Genomic DNA, 20,321 nt, shown 5'->3' on the forward strand with positions numbered 1-20,321 from the left:
CTCCAGACAGTCTCCATTGATAAGAAGGGTTTGCCGCCTGTCTGTTGGGAATGACACCAAAAGGTTCAAATGAGCTATCCCGGCTCCAGTGTTCAGAATTTAAAGTCAAGTTTGATCCCAAGGAAAAATACACTATGTCATCACTCAGCTGTGCACTTGTAAGAGTGATTCTGTCCAATGTGACAGCCATGAAAGTGAAAATAGCTTCTTATTATCTTCACTTATTGCTAAGCACTAAAAACTGCAATTTCCAAAGCAGCATTTTTCTGATTATGCCACATGTTAGGCAGAAAAATGATCGCAGTAGAGTTTTGGCCCCCGACCTCTCCTCGGGGCCACTCAGGTTGCCCCAGCATCCAGTGTCTGTCACTCCGTGGCATCTCAAAGGAGCTGATGTTGTTGACAGCACAGTGAATGGTGACACTCTAATCACATGGTTTATCTTGTGTCAGATGTCACTGGAAATGAAATGAAATGTTAGCCCACTGGGGCAGAATGCATGGCGAGTAGGAAATATTCCCAGTGGGGGGGTTAAAGAAAAAAATCCCGTTTGTCCAAGTACAAGAAGCATGAGGAGGCGTGCCATCACCTGGATGTGGTCGAATTAAACAAGTGGGAGCTGCCGTGGCCTCTGAGACACACCGTGACCCAAGTGTATCCCGGCTGTGTCTTCTTTCTGCCGCTAACCTTGCCGAAAAGGAGCACAACGCAAATGGCTCCGAGGAGCCTAAGACGCTGCCGCGGCCAGACTCCACCCTCAGCTGTGCGACACCTGCGTCCTGCCTCTCGCTACAAGGGTTTACATCTCTGTGCTTCTCTATTCTCTAAGTTGTTACATTTTTTGTATAGAGAGCGATCTTTTTTCCCCTTATGGCGTTGCCTGGGCTTAATGAAGTCAGTTTGTTGCCTGAGGGAAAAAATGAACTCAGACAGAAGTTTTAAGAATGGACATAAACTGGATTAGTTAAATTGGCATTATTTTGAAGACTAACAAAACCCTCCAAAGTCCCCGCCTTTTAATACCAACTGTAAGGGAAAGAAAGCTGCATTTTTCTCCTTTTCATAAGTGAGGGGCTCGGGCTAATCTTAGGCACCCGAACAATGAAGTCTACATGCAGATGACGTTTGCAGAATCTCTTGATAGGTGAGGATTTGATATTTCTTTGTGCGCCTGGCATTCATTCTGTGATTCCTCTAGTAGATGTGCTGACCTTGGGGGAGCTGGGAGTGGGGGGAGCTGTGCTGTGCATTGTCAGAGGGAAGAAAATGTTCAGATTTCACAGCAGGATTTAGATAAGCTTATTAAACCAATACCATCTTTTAAAATCGAGGCTTTGTTATTCCGAACGCTAATGACATCTTTTAAAGTTGGTTAGGCTTCTTTTCAGAGAGAGAATCGCTCAAATAGACAATTCAGGTAGCAAAAATGAAGCGCATTGTGAAAAGCAAGTCAACCAGCTCAACAAATAACTGTTACTGTGTTGAGTGGGTACCAGCATTCCAATGTTCAGAAATGGCGCTGCTTGGGAACCACGTTATTGGGTGCAGAGGGAACCTGTATATCACATAGATTATCACTTGAAACCATGCAGAGAAGATAAGCCGTATGTCTCCTCTGGCATTTTGGGGGCATAGTGCTATTCTAATTGACACCAGGATGAGAAGAAATGTTTTGTGGGGACTCGGAGCTTAGCACAATTAAATCCACCAGTGCTTTTTATCGTCAGGGGCTAAGGTGCCCAGCCCTAATGTATAAAGCTTTAGTACAAGTTATATCATTTTCTTGCAAAAAAAAAATTAGATGGATGGATAAATGGATAGCTAGGTAGGCCCTTCTCCACCCTCAAGACAACATTCATTCCAATTCAAGATTTTTCAACTGGTTTGTTGAAAATTCAAGATAATTTATTGACGAATGTCAGTAGAATGAATTCTCAGGTCTTAGAAAACCATCAGAACTTTTAGTGAGGAGCTCTATTTCTGGTTTCCTCTCAGGCATAATTTTTTTAATTAAAAAATTATTGGTGGGTAATTTTTAGCAGATATAGGAAGTTAGTGACAAATGACGTATTTTATCAGTACTAATTCTTTCTTAAGAAGTCAGAGGAAACTGATTAATCACCAGTTCTGATGGAATCAAGATCTTCTGCCAGTGTGAGTGGCCCAGTTGCAGAGCAGGCGCCACACGAGAAGCCCGTTTTGCCTGCGGTGTCTCCGTGCCAGGGAGCAGCGCTCCTTCCTTACGTGGCCTCGGCAGCGTTTAAGTGCTTTCAAATGTGTCCGCACAGTAACGAGGTCAAGATGTCAGTGCCGTGGGGGATGATACGGTGGTGGCTGCTCTGTGGTCTTGAAACGCCCAAGGATGCCTCAGCCTGGGGTCAGAGGACCGCAGGGCTGCAGTGGATCCACGTGAAAGGCCACATGATTCACCTAGGGGGAGTTGAGAAGATCAGTCCACGGTGGAGGGTATTTAGTTCCATTCATCCCAAAAGCTACCGGTCTGAAAGAATGAGAGAGAGGCAGGGGGAGGAACTCATGCGTGTCCCATTTATTTTAGTATAAAGAGCAGAACCCCCAGGTAAACGCTCCAGGGGCTCAGCGCTTCAGCAGGGAGCCCTGCCCCGCTCTGAGCTTGGCAGTTGCCAAGGAACAGATCTGCTGCTGAGCATTTCCCAGTTTATCTGCAGCTGTTCTAATAGATGGGAACGTAGGAATTTCAAAGCAAATCCAAATGAAAAAAGAAAAAAGTCATGAAATCAACTACCACCTTTTTTATTTTGTCTTTGTGTCTTTGGCCACCTCGTAGTGATCCAGGTACCATTCCAGCAGCAGCACATGGCTACACACTTGTGCACCACCCTCATACCATGCATCCCAGGTGCTTTGCAATGCAGATAGAAGTGAGATTTCAAAGCCAGGCCCAGTTCGTCAAGCGCCCTTAAACTAAATTTCCTTCGGAGCCAAACTTCTCAGCTTAAACAAACAAACAAACCAAAACCCGTAGCTGAATTCCCTACTGATAAACTATCTGGTCATTTTTTTAATTGAACATACCTTTTCTTACATGTTTTCATACTTTATCCCTGAAATCAATTTTGATTTAACGTTCTCCTTTTAAGTGCCTTTCGCATTATTGTTTGATGAGACACATCCTCAGTCGTAAAACAGCAAAAGGGATTCAGCATTATAATGAGTTAACCTGTAGAATGTGGAACTCTTTTAATCTAATAGCACTGTCCTGCGTAAGACATTTTTTAATAGCTACAATTTCTGCAGTTCATTAATCTAATTTACTAGGAGTCTTCCATTAAAATATGGCCTCTTTAGGCTTATTTGACCAAATTTTGACATTAATTTTGCAGTACAATCTGGTTGACTTGTTTAAGAAATTTAAAAGAGAAAAATGTGTCGAATGCAAATACGACTTATTTAGTCATTACTTGGTTCACGGGGGATGAAGAGCAATTACGACACTATTTAGCCTCCTTTTTGTTATTGAATTAAACACCTCCGTCCTGACGAGAGGGGGGGGCTGAGGCTTTGCCCTCTGACCGCCTTTGAGTAGAAAACTTAACCGTCAGATTAGAGCACAAAATAAAAACTACCTGTAATCATTCACGCAGTACTATTGCTTATGCCCTGTTTCCTTTTTCTCCTCCTCTTTTCTCCTGATATGTATCTTCTTAAAAGTGCCTATAAATGGTAAGTTCCCCCACGCGCCCGCCCCTTGGAGAAGGTGTGGGGGGCTGGGGTGGGGGGTCTTACCTGTAGATTCGGACGAAGCCAGCTGGTTCTGCTGTGTGCTGGCCTGCATGTTGGCTCCCGTAGAACATCCCATGAGTGCTGTGTTGGTCCATCCTGTTCTGTCCAGCTTTCTGATCCTGGCGCATGTGAAGTGACTCATCCAACCAACTTCCCTCCCCTCTCCCCGTATCAAGTCCACATTTTCATTGCTAGCTTTGTAAGCCAACCCATCTTGTGCACTTTTATTTTGCTCACAGAACATTCGTACAGAGTTTATTCACGTCATCATCCAAACCAGTTAACTAATCTCCGTAGGGTTACAAGACTGGCTTCGCACCAGGCCTTGGTGAAGTTTCAGACAGAAACTTCGATGAACTTTAGCACCCGAAGGCTGAAGGATTCTTACCAACTAGCTTTGTGAAAGCAACATATCGTTTGGACTGCTTTGTTAAAAAACAAACAAACAAACAAAAACCACCAAAGAGTCCTGCCTCATCCCTGTCGATACTGCCAACCCCGTTTAAGGTTCTAAACGTTTAACTTTCCTTTCTTGCTGAGCCATCATGGGGACCGGCGCAGCTGTAGGTGGAGGGATGTCCGCAGCACTCCTTAGATTCTCGGCGACCCCGGCGTAGCTCCTGGTCCTCCCTCACTTTCTCCACGGCCTTCTTTCCCCAGACGAGTCGCACACGATGGCCAGCGACACCAGCAGCTTGGTGCAGTCCCACACCTACAAGAAGCGCGAGCCGGCCGACGTGCCCTACCAGACCGGGCAGCTGCACCCCGCCATCCGGGTGGCAGACCTGCTTCAGCACATCACGCAGATGAAGTGCGCCGAAGGCTATGGCTTCAAGGAGGAGTACGAGGTGAGCACGGGCCCCGCATCCCTTGGGGCTCCTTCGCCGCCGCCCAGGACTTGGCGCCAGGTGTCCTGCGCACAGCATGTCCAGCCAGCCGGTGGCGCCCACGAGGCCGGCCAGGACAAGACCAGTGTCTCATCGTCCACTTCCACCGGTGGTGAGACTTCCCACTGGGAAGCTATCTTGCGCTCAGTGGGAAAAGGGGGGATAGGCCACCTTTTTCTTTGTTCCGCATAAATTTACAGTGAAAACAGAGGCCTGCTAGGCTCCTTCCCCATTCCTGATCACCTTTCTTGGCTTTTCCTGAAATTAAGTCTGGTGTTGAATCCCAATCACTTTGTAGTGTTATCTCAGAAAGAAGCTGCCCCCCTAAGACAACTGCAGACCAACCAGCGACGCCTTGCAGGGGAGACGGGGTGGAGTAGAGGGGCCGGCTGGTGTCAGGCTGTGACAGCTGTCACTGCCACCAGCCCAGGGAGCCGGTCGCCGTCCTGGGATCTGGGGCAGACACCCCTGGGCGGGTGGGGAGGGATGGGTTCCAGGAACAGCGATGTAGACTCTGGCACCATATGCAAAATGTACCCCACCCCTTCCACAGCCTCTGTCTGTAGCTAGTTCTGTTGGAAAGTCATTCATAGAGTGAAGAGAATTCACTGATTTGGAGAAGTCTGGTTCAAAAGAGCACGCCATCACTGAGTGTGTGTGTTGGGGGGGGAGGTGTGTGTATGAGAGAGAGAGACTGTGTGTGAGTGGGGAGTAAGAGGAGCACAGGAAAGGGCTTGGATCTCTGTTACTTTATTAAATAAAATTAGTTCACAGTCATTGGTGAAGTTAAAGGAGCAGCAGCGTGCTTACAGGAAGTGTAGGATCATGTAGCTTTGTGGCTTTTTATACCTAAGAATGGATTTCTGGTACCATGTCTACCTGACTCACTCACGACTGGGGAACGTCTTGTCTGGAATTAGAGTCTTTTTCAAAATCAGTTCCAGTTTGAAAACTCTGCTTCTTTCTCCTTTGTGGGGACATTCACGATATTTCATTTTATGCCCCACATGCTCTGTTGTCTTGGGCTTAGCTGCATTACTGAGCATAGTCACAAAGGCTCGTTACAGCAGTAAGAGCGGCACCACTGCAATGCAGGTCTTTGTCCAGCTCAGGCGAACACCCAGACGCACCTTGCTCTGCTGACACGTGTGTCCGCGTGGGTTGCCAGTGACCTCAGTTCAGAAGACTGCAGAGCCAAGGAAACTCACACAAGCCAGGCCCCAAGGCTTTGATTTAAGTCCAGGAAGTATTTCCAGGTGAAGTTCTGCATTTTAGCCATCCTGAAGTTCTTAGGTTTACCTTTACCCATTTAATTTTATAATTCAGTGAAATTGACTGCCTTTGCATATTTCCTCATGCACTTTCAAAGGCTGGCTTAGGAATTAATAGGATTAAGAGCAAGACTTCCAAAAGCATTAATATCTTATGAAAGACAAAATTAGGTTATTGAGAAAATACAAGCCTAATGAATAGAGATGAAGTCTTTAGGTCTATCCAGCATTCAGAATGCAGATATGGCTCTAATGTTTATTAAAGATGTTAACATCAAAGAGATTAGTTATAGGCTCAAATAACAATTCATAAAATAACCCGAGTCCAGTTTTTCATGGACCATTTTAAAATACCGACCTTAGGACTTCCAGTGACGCGCCACAGATGGTGCCTATTTGACAGTATGCAGAAAGTTAGCTCCTATTCACATCTCCTGAAGGAACCTGATTTGTAAGTGCAACCGAAACAGTTCGTACTCATCTTAAGCAATATGTTATAATTGATGATTCATTAAGAGTTGTTATACTGTGAAATAAATGTATTAATTACATTTCAAAAAACTTTTTCTCAGTAGATCAGAGAGGACTATTTAACAGTGATATATACCGGTAATCCAGTCACCACATTACACACCTTGAAGTTACATCATGTTCTATGTCAGTTATATCTAAACAAAGCTAGGAAGAGAAAGTAAAAACTTTTTAATGCCAAAACCATTATCAGTTTTTTCTTTTTTTAAGAAGGAAGGAAAAAAAATGAAGAAAGAACATATACTAGAGGGGAAATCAGGAACAAATAGGAAGGTGCTATTGGGAGAAACCTGAGGTGGAAGTTGTGGCGGGAATAATCTTAGCGTTCAGTGATTCTCAGGTTCTTGGGTGTCACCCTCCTCCTCCTGCAGGGCAGGGTGCAGATGTGGGCGGGAGAATCAGGGCAGGACAGAGCAAGCGGGACGTGAGAAGTGGTGCTGGTCCGTGGGTAAACCCCTAGAGAGGATGCGGGCACGGGGGGCACCTGCTACGGGTCTCACCTGCAGCCCGGAGTCCTACCCTCACCACCCCGGCCTGCACGCACCACGAGTTAGGTGCCCAGACCTCCCCTTGAGGCGCAGCCAGACTTGCATGTGTTAACGGGGTGGCAGCAGGTCCCAGCTGCATTTACCCCGGTCCACTTTCTCTAACCCCAGGGAATTTTTATTCCAGTGTGAATCTGGAATATCCTTAAGTGGAATGTTTTAAAGCTCATTTGGCTTTCAGAACACTAACCAAATGCATCTCTTTGACTCTCGATGTGAAGTAACCACACTGAAAGTCAGGCATGTGTGACTGTCTAGTGTTCTGTGAATCTCGTGGGTCAGATACCAAGAGGCTATAGACTGGGACGAGGCTCTGATGCCAAACTGCCAGGATTCCAACTCAGCCTGGGTCGAGCTGTCTAAACTCTTGGCCTGTTTCCTCATCTGTAAAATGGAGTAACTAGGTCCTCAGCCTCATAATGCTATTTTGAGGCTTAACTCCTTGAGTGCATCGTAAGTGCTGGAATTGAATCTGGCATTCAGTTGAAGCATTAACTAGTCTAAGAGGAAAGTCCTAATTTATAATCGGATCCGGGAGAGAGTTCACTCGGTGTTCTTTACAGGGAAGCTGTGTCCATTACAACTTCAGTACCTCTCCTGTGTTCCGTGCTCTGGGTGGACTGAGCCCAGCCTTTCATGGGAAGGGCTCAGTGCCTGTTTGCTTCATCTGTAGGACCAGCTCATTCCTTTACCACGTGTCATATTTCATCAAAACTTCCCATGGAAAAGTAACTTAAATAAGTAGGTGGGTTTGATTCTGTGTAGAAAGAGTTTGAGAACTGAGGCAAAAAGTTAAGTATTTTTCCTTTTTTGTTTAAATTAAAGTGTAGTTGACTTACAATATTATATTAGTTTCAGGTGTACAACGTGGTGATTTGGTATTCTTATGGATTTCACACCAAAGTTATTGTAACAGTGTTAACTGTATTCCTAGTGGTGAACATTCTATCCCTGGGACTTACTCTTTTTTTTTTTTTTTTTTTACAGTTTACCAGGTAAAATACAGTTTGCTAGGTTAAACCTGAACCTCAGATGAACAGTGAAGAACTTTTTAGTATAAGTATGTCCCAAATAGTGCATGGGACATACTTACACTAAAAAGTAGTCATTGTGTATATAACACTCAGTTAATACTTTAAAATACATGCTGTTGGGGGAAGGTATAGCTCAGTGGGAGAGCACGTGCATATTAGCATGCACAAGGTCTTGGGGTCAATCCATATAAACAAACAAATAAGTAATAAATAAATATAACCTAATTACCCCCCCAAAAATTAAAAATTAAAGTAAAACAATTTTTGCTATATTTATGCTGTCATCTTTTATTGTTGAAATAATATTTTCATATCTAAGTTAGAAAAGTCCTAAGGGAGGGTAGAACTACAGACCACAGAATGCACTTTTTTAAAACAGTGGTTCCACTAGTGTCTTTGCAAGGTCAGACCTGAGGGGAGGTTGAACTTAACAAGCTGTGCTCATCGGTTCAGCAGAGAATAGCAAGCACATGGGGTGGACCTGACACTCCCGGGGCTGGGGACACAGAGGAGGCGCCGGCTGCAGGAGAGAACAGCCAAGGGGTGGCTTCAGCACGCCTGGTGAAACCCCATAAGAGAGATCTTAATCAGCAGTGCTTTGAAGCCCTGGGGTGCAAATCTGGGCAAAGATGACTCTTTCCTCAAAGGAAGAGTTGAAGTTGGCCAGGAGGAGGCGAGAAAGTGGGATTCCAGGCCGACAGGAAAGCAGGAGATGGAGGTCAGTCAGGGCTCCGTCATGAAGGGCCCCGTGTGGCCCACTGAGAAGCTCGGACATCACCCTGACTGCCACGGGAAGAGGAGGGGGACTCGGGTAACGTGAGTCTCGCTCCTGTACTTGGCTCAAGATCTGTTAATACAAACAGCTCGGTTTTTTAACGCCGCTATATGAGGCGTACAGGAACTGTTTGAAAGATAACAATCAACACCCAGAAAGTAAAGGGAGAAGGAATGTGTATTTACTGAAAAAGTGTAAGATGAACCACATCGCTGTGTCCCCATTCAAAGAATGCGGTGCGATGCTTGGCCTTGAGACTTGTTGAAGCCATGAATTACTTCCATCCTGAGGCATCCCGGGGGGTAAAATGGCAGGAGCGCCTCCGGTTGCCCCCCTGGCTCAGTGTAATCGCCCAGTCAGCCTTTCTGGTTTTCTTCAATCCATGGACATCTGGAGGCACCAGCCACTTAGATGATAAACTCCTTCTGAAATAGTGACTCTCTCTCTGTTGACACCGTTTCAACTAATGGGTCTTGATCTTTCCCCAGACAGAAATGTCCAAACACTGACCGACACCCTGGAAGAAAGGGTCCGTCTAAACAAGAGGGAAAACATGGTGGGGGGTGAGGCAGAGCAGCACGAAGTGCCGAGTTTTTTATCCGATTCTGTTCTAACGAGATCGGCATGTGGCATCTCTCACCAGGGAAATGCAATAATTTGATTCAAAGGAACCTCAGACATGAATCACAACAGAACAAGTAAACCAGGCTGAAATGAACAGAAAATGGCACGTTGTCAGCGGAGACTAGGTCGGGGATCTCAGGAGAAAGACCCAGTGGGAGGAGCGAGTTCGTGATGCTGGTGCAGAAGAGGAGCTGGTCCTTTCTCCCCAAAGGCACAGCCCGGTCTCTGCTGAGCCCTCGGGGAACACCGTGGTTTCACCGGAAATGTAGGAAGAAGAGGCTGCACTCCAGGGAGCAGCGGAGGCTGAGCCGTCCTGCCCTGCAGACCCGGGCCTCTGTCACCAGAGTGAACAGGGAGATTCCGGACTCTCCGTCTGCCCGGAACCGCGGCCTCACCCTCCACGGGGCAGGGCAGAGCCGGAAGTCGCTCCCTGCTGCCTTAGGTCCTGGGACACGGGAGGGGGTCCCCCGCTCAGTGGGGACCCTGCAGCGTTAGAATTCCTGCCCCTCTGTCACCCCCAAAAGCCCTTCTTGGGTCCTTGATTTTTGAACTGATCCTGTCTTCCAGGGTCTAAGCAGGGGGGGAAAAAAAAGCATTAACCTTAAGTAGGAAAGTAGTCCTGTAATTCTAAAAGAATCCATGTTGCTATCATTGTAAAATGAAGATAAAGGTAAAACTGCCCACAGCAGGCCTCCTGAAAAATCACGGCTGGCACTGGTTCCTTAGCTAGTCATCAGTATCCCTCCGGGGCCCAAAAATGTACCAGTTACTAGAGCTGAGACGCATCAACCTGAGTCACTCTTGCAGCCACTCTGCAGAAAGTATGTGCGCGTGTACGTCTGTGTCCAAATATATTTAAAAAGCACTATCCTGCCTGCTTTTCTCCTGTTATTTCTCCAGGGGCCAAACACTGAGGATGAATTTTATAATTGAACGTGGGGATTGTTTTTTTGCTCAGTGTAAACCGGCGGGTCAGAGACATTATGCCAAAACCTTCAGGCTTAAGTACAACTTCTGCCTTTTCCCAAGGAACCTGGATTTTTTTTTTTTTTTTTTTTTTTTTGAGCATGTCTAGCATCTTGTAGCTAGCTCCTTGGAGATATTTTTAACATGTATGGATTGTATGTTTCCCCCCCCTCCTCCTTCCCCCTGTTTTCTAAGTAAAACTAATGATTCTGTTCCATGGAAGCACGATGCTGTGTTTGATGCTTCATCTGCTGGACAGAGTCGTGGCAAGCTCGGAAGGAATTGTCGTTAAAACATCTCACTTGACCTCCAAGATCCAGTTTTATTTAAAATGTTCTTCAAAAATAAAATAAGATAAAATAAAATGTAAAATGATACTCTTGCCTCCCACCTCAGGGAAGCCAGGGAAAACTGAAAGAAGAAAACCACTCCCTGAAAACCCCCTCCTCCCCGCAGAGGCTGAAGTCTGTTTCCTGCTGAGATGCCCTTAGGCGGGGAGGGCCCCCACCCCCAGGGAAGACGGGCAGGATCCACGGGCGGGCGGGCGGGCGGGCAGGCAGCAGCCCCGGGGAGGAGGGCGCCCTGGTGGTGCTGTCTCTCCCCGTGGGAGGCTGCTGAGCAGAGAGAGAACTGCAGCCTCTTCTAGACAAGTTCTAAGAACCCTTTGTGGGGTTCTGGACACAGAGGCCGGGGCAGGTGGGACGAGAGATGCTTCGTGTTAAGTACCTGGCAGAAGCATTGCCAGCAGAGCTGGTCCCTGCTGCTGTGTGTGGGCCACGGTGGGCCACGGCGGGGGCCTCCTCCCACTCACCTCTGGCCCCCACTCTTCAGATGTGCTTCCAGTCCCCGCGTCACACGCTGGGGCACCAGCTGCGTCAGTCAGCCGCCACAATCAGTTGCAGGTTATTTTCTGTCCCACAGGACACAAAACAAACAAAGCAAAACCATCGAAAGCCAAGGTTGGGGTGTTGGGGGAGCCTTGGCGGGCACGGCAGATACATTAGGAATCACAACACCTGCTCCGACAGTGGCTGCAGCAGCCAAGTGAGCTCTGTCGTGTTTCTATCCTTTGATTGTTGTGGTTATGTTGAGCCGGTTCCATAAGAAAATGGCAAAAACTTCTGTCTGGAATTTTGAGGCTGCTTCAAGCTGTTTGGGGCCAAGCAGGTGTATGTGTTTATGAATACTTTCTCCGTAGATCAGAATTTCTGTGTATTTTCAAATAGCGCCGCAGAGAGGGTTGATGTTACTATGAATACTTGGTAGATTTTTTTCTCCAAACTACGAATATAAAAGCATTTGTTTTCTTTGTCACACGATCCATTTTGTCACGCTTGCTTCCAGGACCTCTGATGTGTTAGCTGAGCTTTTAATCCAGTTCCCTTTTGCCCACGCCCCTGATAATATCATGTACTCAGAAAGCTTCAGCAAATTTAGTTTAAAATGGTTATTTCTTACGACTCTCCGTCCTCCCTCTGAGGATAGCTCGTGGTGGCAGACGCGTTCCAGTTTGAAGCACTTTGAGTCAACTGTCTGGTTTCCCTTTTGAAGTTACTTAGTAGAACTTTCTTGATCTCCCCTGGGAGGAGTGAAGCACTTTTTCCACTTGTTAACATGCTTCTAGTGTCAGATGCCATTAGTCACCGGCCCGGCCCAGAGGGGACTGTAAGGGCCGCTGTGTCCCAGCACCTGCCGACCTCATGTGCATCTGGTACCAGTTGGATGCTGTCACCTCCCGCTGATGTGGTCCAGCTGCCCTGGGCACAGTCACATGGCCCTCCCTCTCCCTCACCTCCACCCCAGCAGCTCACAAGTCCCACCTCCCTCCCCTCCCACCATTTCCACCCCATCCCTGCCTCTCCGAGCCCACTGGCTGGCCCTCCTGTCTTGCCTACACCCTAGGGATGGCCCCCCATCTTATCTCTTGACAGCTGGTCTCCTTAAAATCCATCCTCCACTCTGCAGCCGGTTTTCTTTGTGAAACGTACACGCATCACATCTGATTTCTTGCAAAAACTGGAAACTCCTTAGCAGAACATACTCAGCCCTCCATGCCGTGATGTCAGCCTGTGTTCCAGGCTTTACCTTTAACTACAGCTGCTCTCCACCACGTGCTGCAGGGTCCAGTGCCTCTGAATTAGTCGCCGACTCTCACACGCTAAGCACCTTGCTGGCTCTGGGCCACCCTTCATGTCTGGTTTCTGCCTGGAGGGACTTCCGGCTTCCTAGTCAGCTGCCAGATCCCTCCAGACCCCACTCACAGGCTGCCTCCTCTGAAGTCTTCCCCAGTCTCCCAGTCAGAAACACCAGTCCACCCATGGTCTCATAGCTTGGCGTTTGAATGACATGGTAGGTGATATATTAATTGATAATGCAGTGGGCAATATGTTAACTGATAATGTTGTAAACTATATGTTAGGTTGTTCAATAGATAGTTGAGATATACTACTAAATATGAGTTACTTTACATTTGTTGAATTGATTTTTGTGTATTTCAACACTTATACCCCTAGAAGGGAGATGAAATTAAAGATGAATAGACCTATTTAAAAATACTTATTCAGAATGGTACAGATTATCACGTAGGATCAAGTGGGTTAGTGGCACCCAGCCAGGAAAAACTGCGCTGACCAACCCGAACCTTACAATCCTGATCACTTACAAACGGGAAAAATGGCGTGGCTTCATCTGATCACTTTACTCGCGGAATGCCAACCATGTGTTTAAAATTTTAGCGTCAATATTTTTATCCCATGTTTGATTTAATTTCTTTTTTAATCCCTTAATAGAAAACGTGTAGAATCACCTAGAGATGTCAGTGCACTTCATAACAAGGCTGTTCCAAGAGAGAAACTGTATGTCATCAAACAGATTCAAAGCTCTTGAAAGGAATCTGTGTCATCAAAGATGTATGTTAGCAGGGAACAAGGTTTGAGGGGTGGGCTTTTCTCAGAATCTTGCTTGGCTCCTAGAATCTTGGTGATGATGTTGGTGGTCCCTACCTTGGTCTAATTCCTAATTGCTAGCCCTCTGCAAAGATACGCACACAGATAAATAGATCGAGGGAGATACAGAGATTTCCAACCACGGTGTTACCACATTAGAATCATACCCATTTTACAGATGAGGGAATGGCTCGAATCTAAGTAACTTGCTGAAGGTCATCCCACTTTGGAGTGGTAGGACTTATTCCAGAATCTGTTGACTCCAAAGTCCATGTTCTTTCTTTTTTAAAAAATACTTTTATTGAAGTGTAGTTGATTTACAATGTTAGTTTCAGTTATACAGCAGCAAAGTTGATTCCGTTTTTTTTTCTTTTCGGATTCTTCTCCATTATAGTTATAAGAAATTGACTACAGTTCCTCATACTATACCGTAGGTCCTCATTGTTTATCTATTTTATATATAATAACATGTGTCTGTTAATCCCCAACTCCTTCCCCTTCCCCTTTGGTAACCATAGTTGGTTTTCTGTGTTCTTTCCACGACACCAAGTGACTTCCCCCTGCAACACCACCAGAAATACAGACATACAGAAGTTAACCTTGTGTTTTATTGATTTGACTTGTAGTTTCATGGCAGGAGTGTGATTTTCCTCCATGCAGTTTTATTTGCTTTGAAGTGTTCAGTCCTTTGGCAGAAGACCCATCCAACCCGGGGGGCCCTGCTGACGGGGCCAACTCTGGTTCGTTTCAGTATTTTAGCAGCAGCAGATTCTACCGGTTAACCTCGCTAAGTGTCCCAGCTCCGCAAGGAGGCCACTCTTACATGCTCTGGTTTTTCATTGTCAAGAAGTGCGGGAAGATGATTCGGCAGGTATCTATTGGCCAGCCTGGCTCGTGGGAAACCCACCAGGACCAATAAGCTAAAATCAAGCTGCCACTCTTGAAAGTCACAGATCCCACCAGCTGCCTCTCTCCCTGCATTGTTACATCACTGCTGACCAGCCCAGTAGAGGGAGGGAGGAAATGCAGCACAGATGTGAGTTGTGTGTGAAAGCACACGGTTTCCACAGAGATCTTCTCCGGAAGAGGGTGAATCTTTCTTCAGTGAGATGATACAACAGAGCAGTGACAGGCTTGCGGACTGAATCTCTGACCTCTGGGCAGAACCAAAATAACACCTTTAAGCTTTGACTAAATGATGCAGAAAAATCGCCAGTTGAAAAGGCGATTATTTTTTCCCCAAAGAATAGTGCTAGGAAGTAGAAAGGACTGTGGACTGCCAATCAGAAGACTTGGGTCCAAGGGTTTGACCAGTCACATCATTGAAGAGTCTCACTGAGACCCTAACCCTGGACCCTTGAATGAGTCACTCACCTTCCCTGAAGCAACTGAATCAGTTGTGAAGACAGGTGCTTCCTAGATGCCTCTGATTTTATAAGTCATGCTGTCACCTTGGTTTGGTTGATGTATCTCCATGGATGGGACATTTTTTGGTTGACATATCTCCATAGATGGGGTGTTTTTTTGGATGACGTATCTCCACAGATAGGATGTTTGTTGGTTGACGTATCTCCACGGATGGGATGGTTGTTGGTTGACGTATCTCCACGGATGGGATATTCTCCAGTGGGAGACCCTGAGCAGCTGCCTGAGAACTGCAGCCTGGTGGTCACTGGTGTGTTGAGGGCCATCACTGGGGGCCCACAGGCAGTTCTCTGGCCCTGTCTCACCAGTTTTGAGTTTATTCAGCATTTCTGAACAAGGAGATTTCTATCCCTCTTCGTTCGTCTTCCTCTCTCTTCCCCATTTCAACCTCTTCCCAACCTCGCTTCTAACCCCCACCCCACCTCCAAAACACTGGAAACTCCAAGTTGAGAGGATACAGTATGATATTAGTACAGTTTTGTATCAAGTCCTCATCATGTCTAGAAGGTGTCTATGATCAACATACCATTACGTCTCTAATCCCCACTGACCCGTTGTAAGGATCATGAATAATAAGGAAATGTATGGATTAAATGTTTTGAATTAATTTACTTCACATTGTATATTGTATACGTTCACATTTTTACATGTATTATTCAGACCAAAATAACATTGAATCAGAGCCCATAGTCTTTTTGACCCGTCCTGTCTCTGAAAAGGAAGAGAACATGCTGACTCTTCCAACTTCTGATGCATCTTCTGACATACAAGACGTTTTGTGTCCATGATGGAATTCACCTATTGTTCAGTATCTTAGAAATGCTTAGAAACCGCTTCTCTCCCTGTATCTTCTGTTGTTGCCCTTTAGGGACACGTGGAAAGCCTCTCATCTGTTTACTTCAGGGAAATTATGCAAGAGATACTGAATAATTATAATGTAGTCAGTGTTCATTATAAATGCACAGCTTATGTTTTTATATGTATTGTATTTATGTGGTTTCGGTAATTATGCATTTGAGTTTCTTGCCAGTTCTATGGCCAAAATATTTTACTTGGCTGATTACTAAGTGTATTTTAAGCCTACTTCTTGAAACATGAAGAGAATATACTGTAAGTCCAATTAACATAATTAATCTGCCCAAAGAGAAGGTTTGCTTTTATTTTTTCTGTATTTTAATGATGAAAAACAGTTGTAAGGATGCAGAGCAACAAAGTATATTTTTAAAGGTTTCCACGTCCCAATTTTATTGCTGTTTTCCTTTAAAAACAGCACATAATTTTTGAAAGAAATTTGGAAATTTTATAAACAATGTAAAGAAAACAAAGACAATAAAAATCACTCATAAATTTACTAATTTCCAGCAATATTTTAATGCATTAGAATCTTTCTGTAAGTAATTTCGTATCTTGTCCTCCCACTCCATATTATGTCACAAATGTTCCGGGATCTTTGCCGTGAACACTGCTGTGAATAATTCTTTGGATCTACCTCCATTATGTCCTATAGACAGATTTCAGGAGGTGGAATGATTGGCTCGAAGTGTGTAAAATGCTGAGGTTCTTCATGCATATTGACAACTCGCTTTCTAGAAAACCTGAACCAGTTCACTCTCACCATCAGCCCTTGCCGTGAGAAGGCTTCATCCCCACACACCGGCACTAAAACAAGCATTCTTCTTTTTGTTTGAGTCCTTGCCAGTTTGATAGGTAAAAAAAGAATATCTCATTATTGTTCCGTTTGAAACTAAATATGCCTTATATGGTCTTTATGTGTTCACTGGCCACATGAAAATTCCCTTTTGTGAACTGCCCATAGAGTTTGCCTCTTTTTTTCACTAGAGTGTTAACATCTCCTACTGACTTGTACGCCCTCTTCTGTGCTCACCTGGTTCCTCTTCGGAAATGCACTGACCACCCTTGAGCTTTGTGCTTCCATCATTTTAGAATCACCTTGTCCTTGAAAAACGTGGATGTTTTATGCAATCATTTTTTTTTTCATGAAAAACTCTGTATAATTTGGGGTTTTGGGAGGGGCTGGGGCAGTAATTAAGTTTATTTACTTTTTTATCGGAGGTGCTTCGGACTGAACCCAGGACCTCGTGCGTGCTAAGCACATGCTCTACACACTGAGCTACACCCTCCCGCTCTCTGTAATTTTGGTTGTGATTGCATGGGATCCATTATAAAAGCTTGGGAGAATTGACTTCTTGGCAATACTGGATCTTCACATCTTTATATGGTTTATGCCTCTATTTATTTGGATCTTCTTTTCTATTTTTCAGCAGGGTTTCAAGATGTTCTCCATGAAATCTTGTACATCTTCTAGTTATGTGTACTTTTTGTTATGATAATATTATCTTCTAAAGTTACATTTTCTTTTTATTGCAAGAAGATAGAGTATATGTGTAAACATAGGGAGGTATGGATGTATCAGTATATGTGTATGTATATACATTCACACACACACACACACACTTTGTATATTGCTCTTTTGTCCAGAAACGTTGGTCTGCTGCCTTTATTTCTGTCATTTGTCTGTAGATTATTCTGGACTTTTCCACGGAGAAATCATGTCAACTCTCATTAGTGATAGTTTTGTTTCTCGTTAATCCTAATACATTTTATTTATTTTTTCTTGCTTATAAAGCTGACTATAGAGCCTCCAGTACAATGCTGACTAAAACTTTGGTTTGCAAGCATAATTGTCTAGGCCTCATTTTCAGGGAAAAGGCTTTTAATGATGAACAGTTTGTTACAATTAGTGTAAGGATATCCCCTTTTATTTCTGCTTTACTAGTTTTATTTACCATGCATAAATACGGAATTTGATAAAACACCTTTTCAGCACTTATTGCTATACAAAATAATTATTTTATTTCTGTGTTAGTGTGGTGGGTTAATTAATAGAATTAATACTCCAATATCGAACCAGCCCTTCATTCCTGGGATAAGTATAAATTGCTCATGGTACGCACTAAACATTGCTGAAGACTGTTCACTAACGGCTAGTGTCCACGAGTGGCTAGTCTCTTAATGATCCTATTATATTTCCATTGTCTCATTTTAAAATGAAAAAGATTTCTGCTTTTTAAAATGAATTAGATAGCCTTGTGTATTCTTTCTAGTCTCTTGAAAGAGTTCACGTGAGATTGAAGTTATCTTTAGAACTCCTACAAAACCAGCTAGGCCTGGCATTTTCCTAGGGGTAAAAATTTTAGTTACTTATGTTTTCAATAGTTAAAAGACTATTCTGGATTTCTAGTTTTTCTTGAGTTAATTTTATAGTGAATATTTCATAAAATTTATGCATTTTGCTATTTTTTTTTACTCGGGGACATACATTTGTTAATATTTCCTTATTATTGTGTAAGCTTGTCTGTACTCGTGTTTCTTTTTTCCAACATCATTAATAGTGTCTGTTTGCGCCTTCTCTGTCTCTTCTTTCTTGACTGGTCTCGCCAGCATTTTGCTGATTTTATTAGTGGTGTCAAAGAGATAACTTTCCACCTTGTTGCTCTTTCGTTTTGCATTTTTTTAAATTTCTGCTGTCCCAGATCCTTATAAATCTCCTTCTACTTTCTTTGAGTTTATTCTGTTCTTATTCTTAAACGAGGTGCTAAACATGTAAGTTTCCAGTCTTTCTTTTTTCTAATACAAGCATTTAGTTAAAACTATTAATTTTCCCTCAAGTAACAGTTGAGGACTGTCATCGTTGAGTATTAAGAATTTTTAAGTTTTCATTACAATTACTCCTTTGACCCATGCATTGTTTAGAGCATGTGAGTGCAGGAGTGTGTGTATTCTATTTCTCATGCATGAGAAAATTTTTGGTTGGCTTATTAATGGTTTCTAATTTAAATGTATAATGACCAGAGAAAATTCACTGGAATTTGTCTTTAGAGCCTGACACATGGTCAATTTTCCTAAATATTTTATGTATTATTAACAACAGTGTTGAGTGCCGAGATATGTTCTTTATGTGTTCTCTATATATGTTCTTTAGATCAGCTTTTTAAAAAAAAAAACTTGGAGTTCAAATTTTCTGAGTACTTACTAGCTTTTTGTCTGTTTAATCTGTTATTGAAAGAGATAGGTTAAAAGAACTCATACATTTTGAATCTAAGTTATTAGGTAAATGTAAGTTTAGAATTGTCTCTTCCAAGAGAATGGAACATTTCATCATTAGACAGTCATATCATTGTCGTTAATTTATTTTGTTTAATTTCAGTATACCTATGCCAGTTTTTTCTCATTAATATTTTCCTGGATAGATTTTCAATCTATTTTAATTGTGTCTCTTGTAAATAGCATATTGCTGGACTTCATTATTTCAGCTTTTACTTTTAAACTCTGCTAATTTACCCCTGAGTACATTTTTAATTTGTCGTGATTACTGATACATTTGGATTGAATTAAATTAATTGCTTGACCTCCTCCTCTGAGATCTTCCTTGAGACTCCCTGAGCGCCAAGACCCCCGGGGATTTGTAGCGTCTGTAAGGTAGTATGTCTCTGACTTGCTCGTTGATGGATTCAGCAGGTGTTTACCGAGTGCCCTCAAAGCTAGACCCTAGGATTAAAAAGATGAATAAATCTTGGTTTCTATCCTTAAGGCCATCCCTGTTTGTTTTCTCCTCCAGGAGTAACTAGGCACCTGCCAAAGACCGCGTATCTGTCTTATGTCCTCAAACCATGTTTTCACCTGGTCGTCTCGTGGTGCCAGTGGTTGCGGGGTTGTCACCAGGATGGCAGTGCCTCCCGTGCAGTGGGGACTCTGCTCCCCTTTGCGGCTGGTCACTGATGGCAGAGGCCACCCTTGCCCACCATCTTCCCATTACCGGAGATGCTTTCTGCTGTGGCCACTGTGCCTCTCCTCTGACTGCAGACCCGTACCTCTGTCTTCGCCCCCATGTCTGCCCCTCGCCTTTCCGCGAAGGACGCGCTCGTGAGAGGGACTGAGCAGCCCTCTCTGTCTCCCTTCATCGCGTGTCACTCTCTGGCCTCGACCCTCGCCATGAGCGCTTGCGAGCCCGACGTTCCCCTGAACTGCAATGTCTCTGAACAGCGGGATTATATGTTCCCCTCCCCTTGCTCTGCTCCCTCTTCCCTCCTGCTTCCCCGCTGGTCACTCACCCCCCTCCCTCCCCCTCGCGTCACTGCCGCAGCCAGGCCCGCACATCGCCCTTCCCGGCTCTGTCCCGCCCCTCCCTGCCGCTGCGGCGCCCTTTACACACGATTGTCCCATGCAAAATCCTCTCAGTTGTCAGAGGTTGCGGGGTGTCCTCAGGTCTGGTAGTGGGTGGGTCTGTCCTAAGTTGTGCAATTCAAGGCTGCCTGTGTTTGGAAACAATCCAGCCAGTACTGTGAGTGTGCTGAGCAGAGAGGAGAAGTGGAGCCGGATAAACAACTGCAAACCCACTTTGCTGCTGAAAAGCCCTGCGTAGTTTGCCATTTCCCTCTGCCCTTTGGAAACTCCTGCAGGTGGTTCTGACTTCTGACTGTCAGTGGGCGGCTGACCGCCCCCACTGTGCGCGGACTGTCGTGTGCCCAGAGCATC

General features: G+C 44.6%; 1 protein-coding gene across 3 annotated transcripts in view; it reads left to right on the plus strand.

Annotated features, from left to right (window-relative positions):
• The window catches only part of PTPRM (protein tyrosine phosphatase receptor type M), a 605,094-nt gene that overhangs the window by 483,616 nt on the left and 101,157 nt on the right, over nt 1-20,321 (plus strand). For all 3 annotated transcript variants that reach the window (XM_031439160.2, XM_064481603.1, XM_031439166.2), the window contains one exon: nt 4,423-4,610. In XM_031439160.2, coding sequence (XP_031295020.2) covers nt 4,423-4,610 — 188 coding nt within the window. The remainder of the gene's footprint in view (nt 1-4,422; nt 4,611-20,321) is intronic.

This window comes from Camelus dromedarius, chromosome 32, assembly GCF_036321535.1.
Source record: "Camelus dromedarius isolate mCamDro1 chromosome 32, mCamDro1.pat, whole genome shotgun sequence".
In the NCBI taxonomy this organism is placed as follows: Eukaryota; Metazoa; Chordata; class Mammalia; order Artiodactyla; family Camelidae; genus Camelus; species Camelus dromedarius.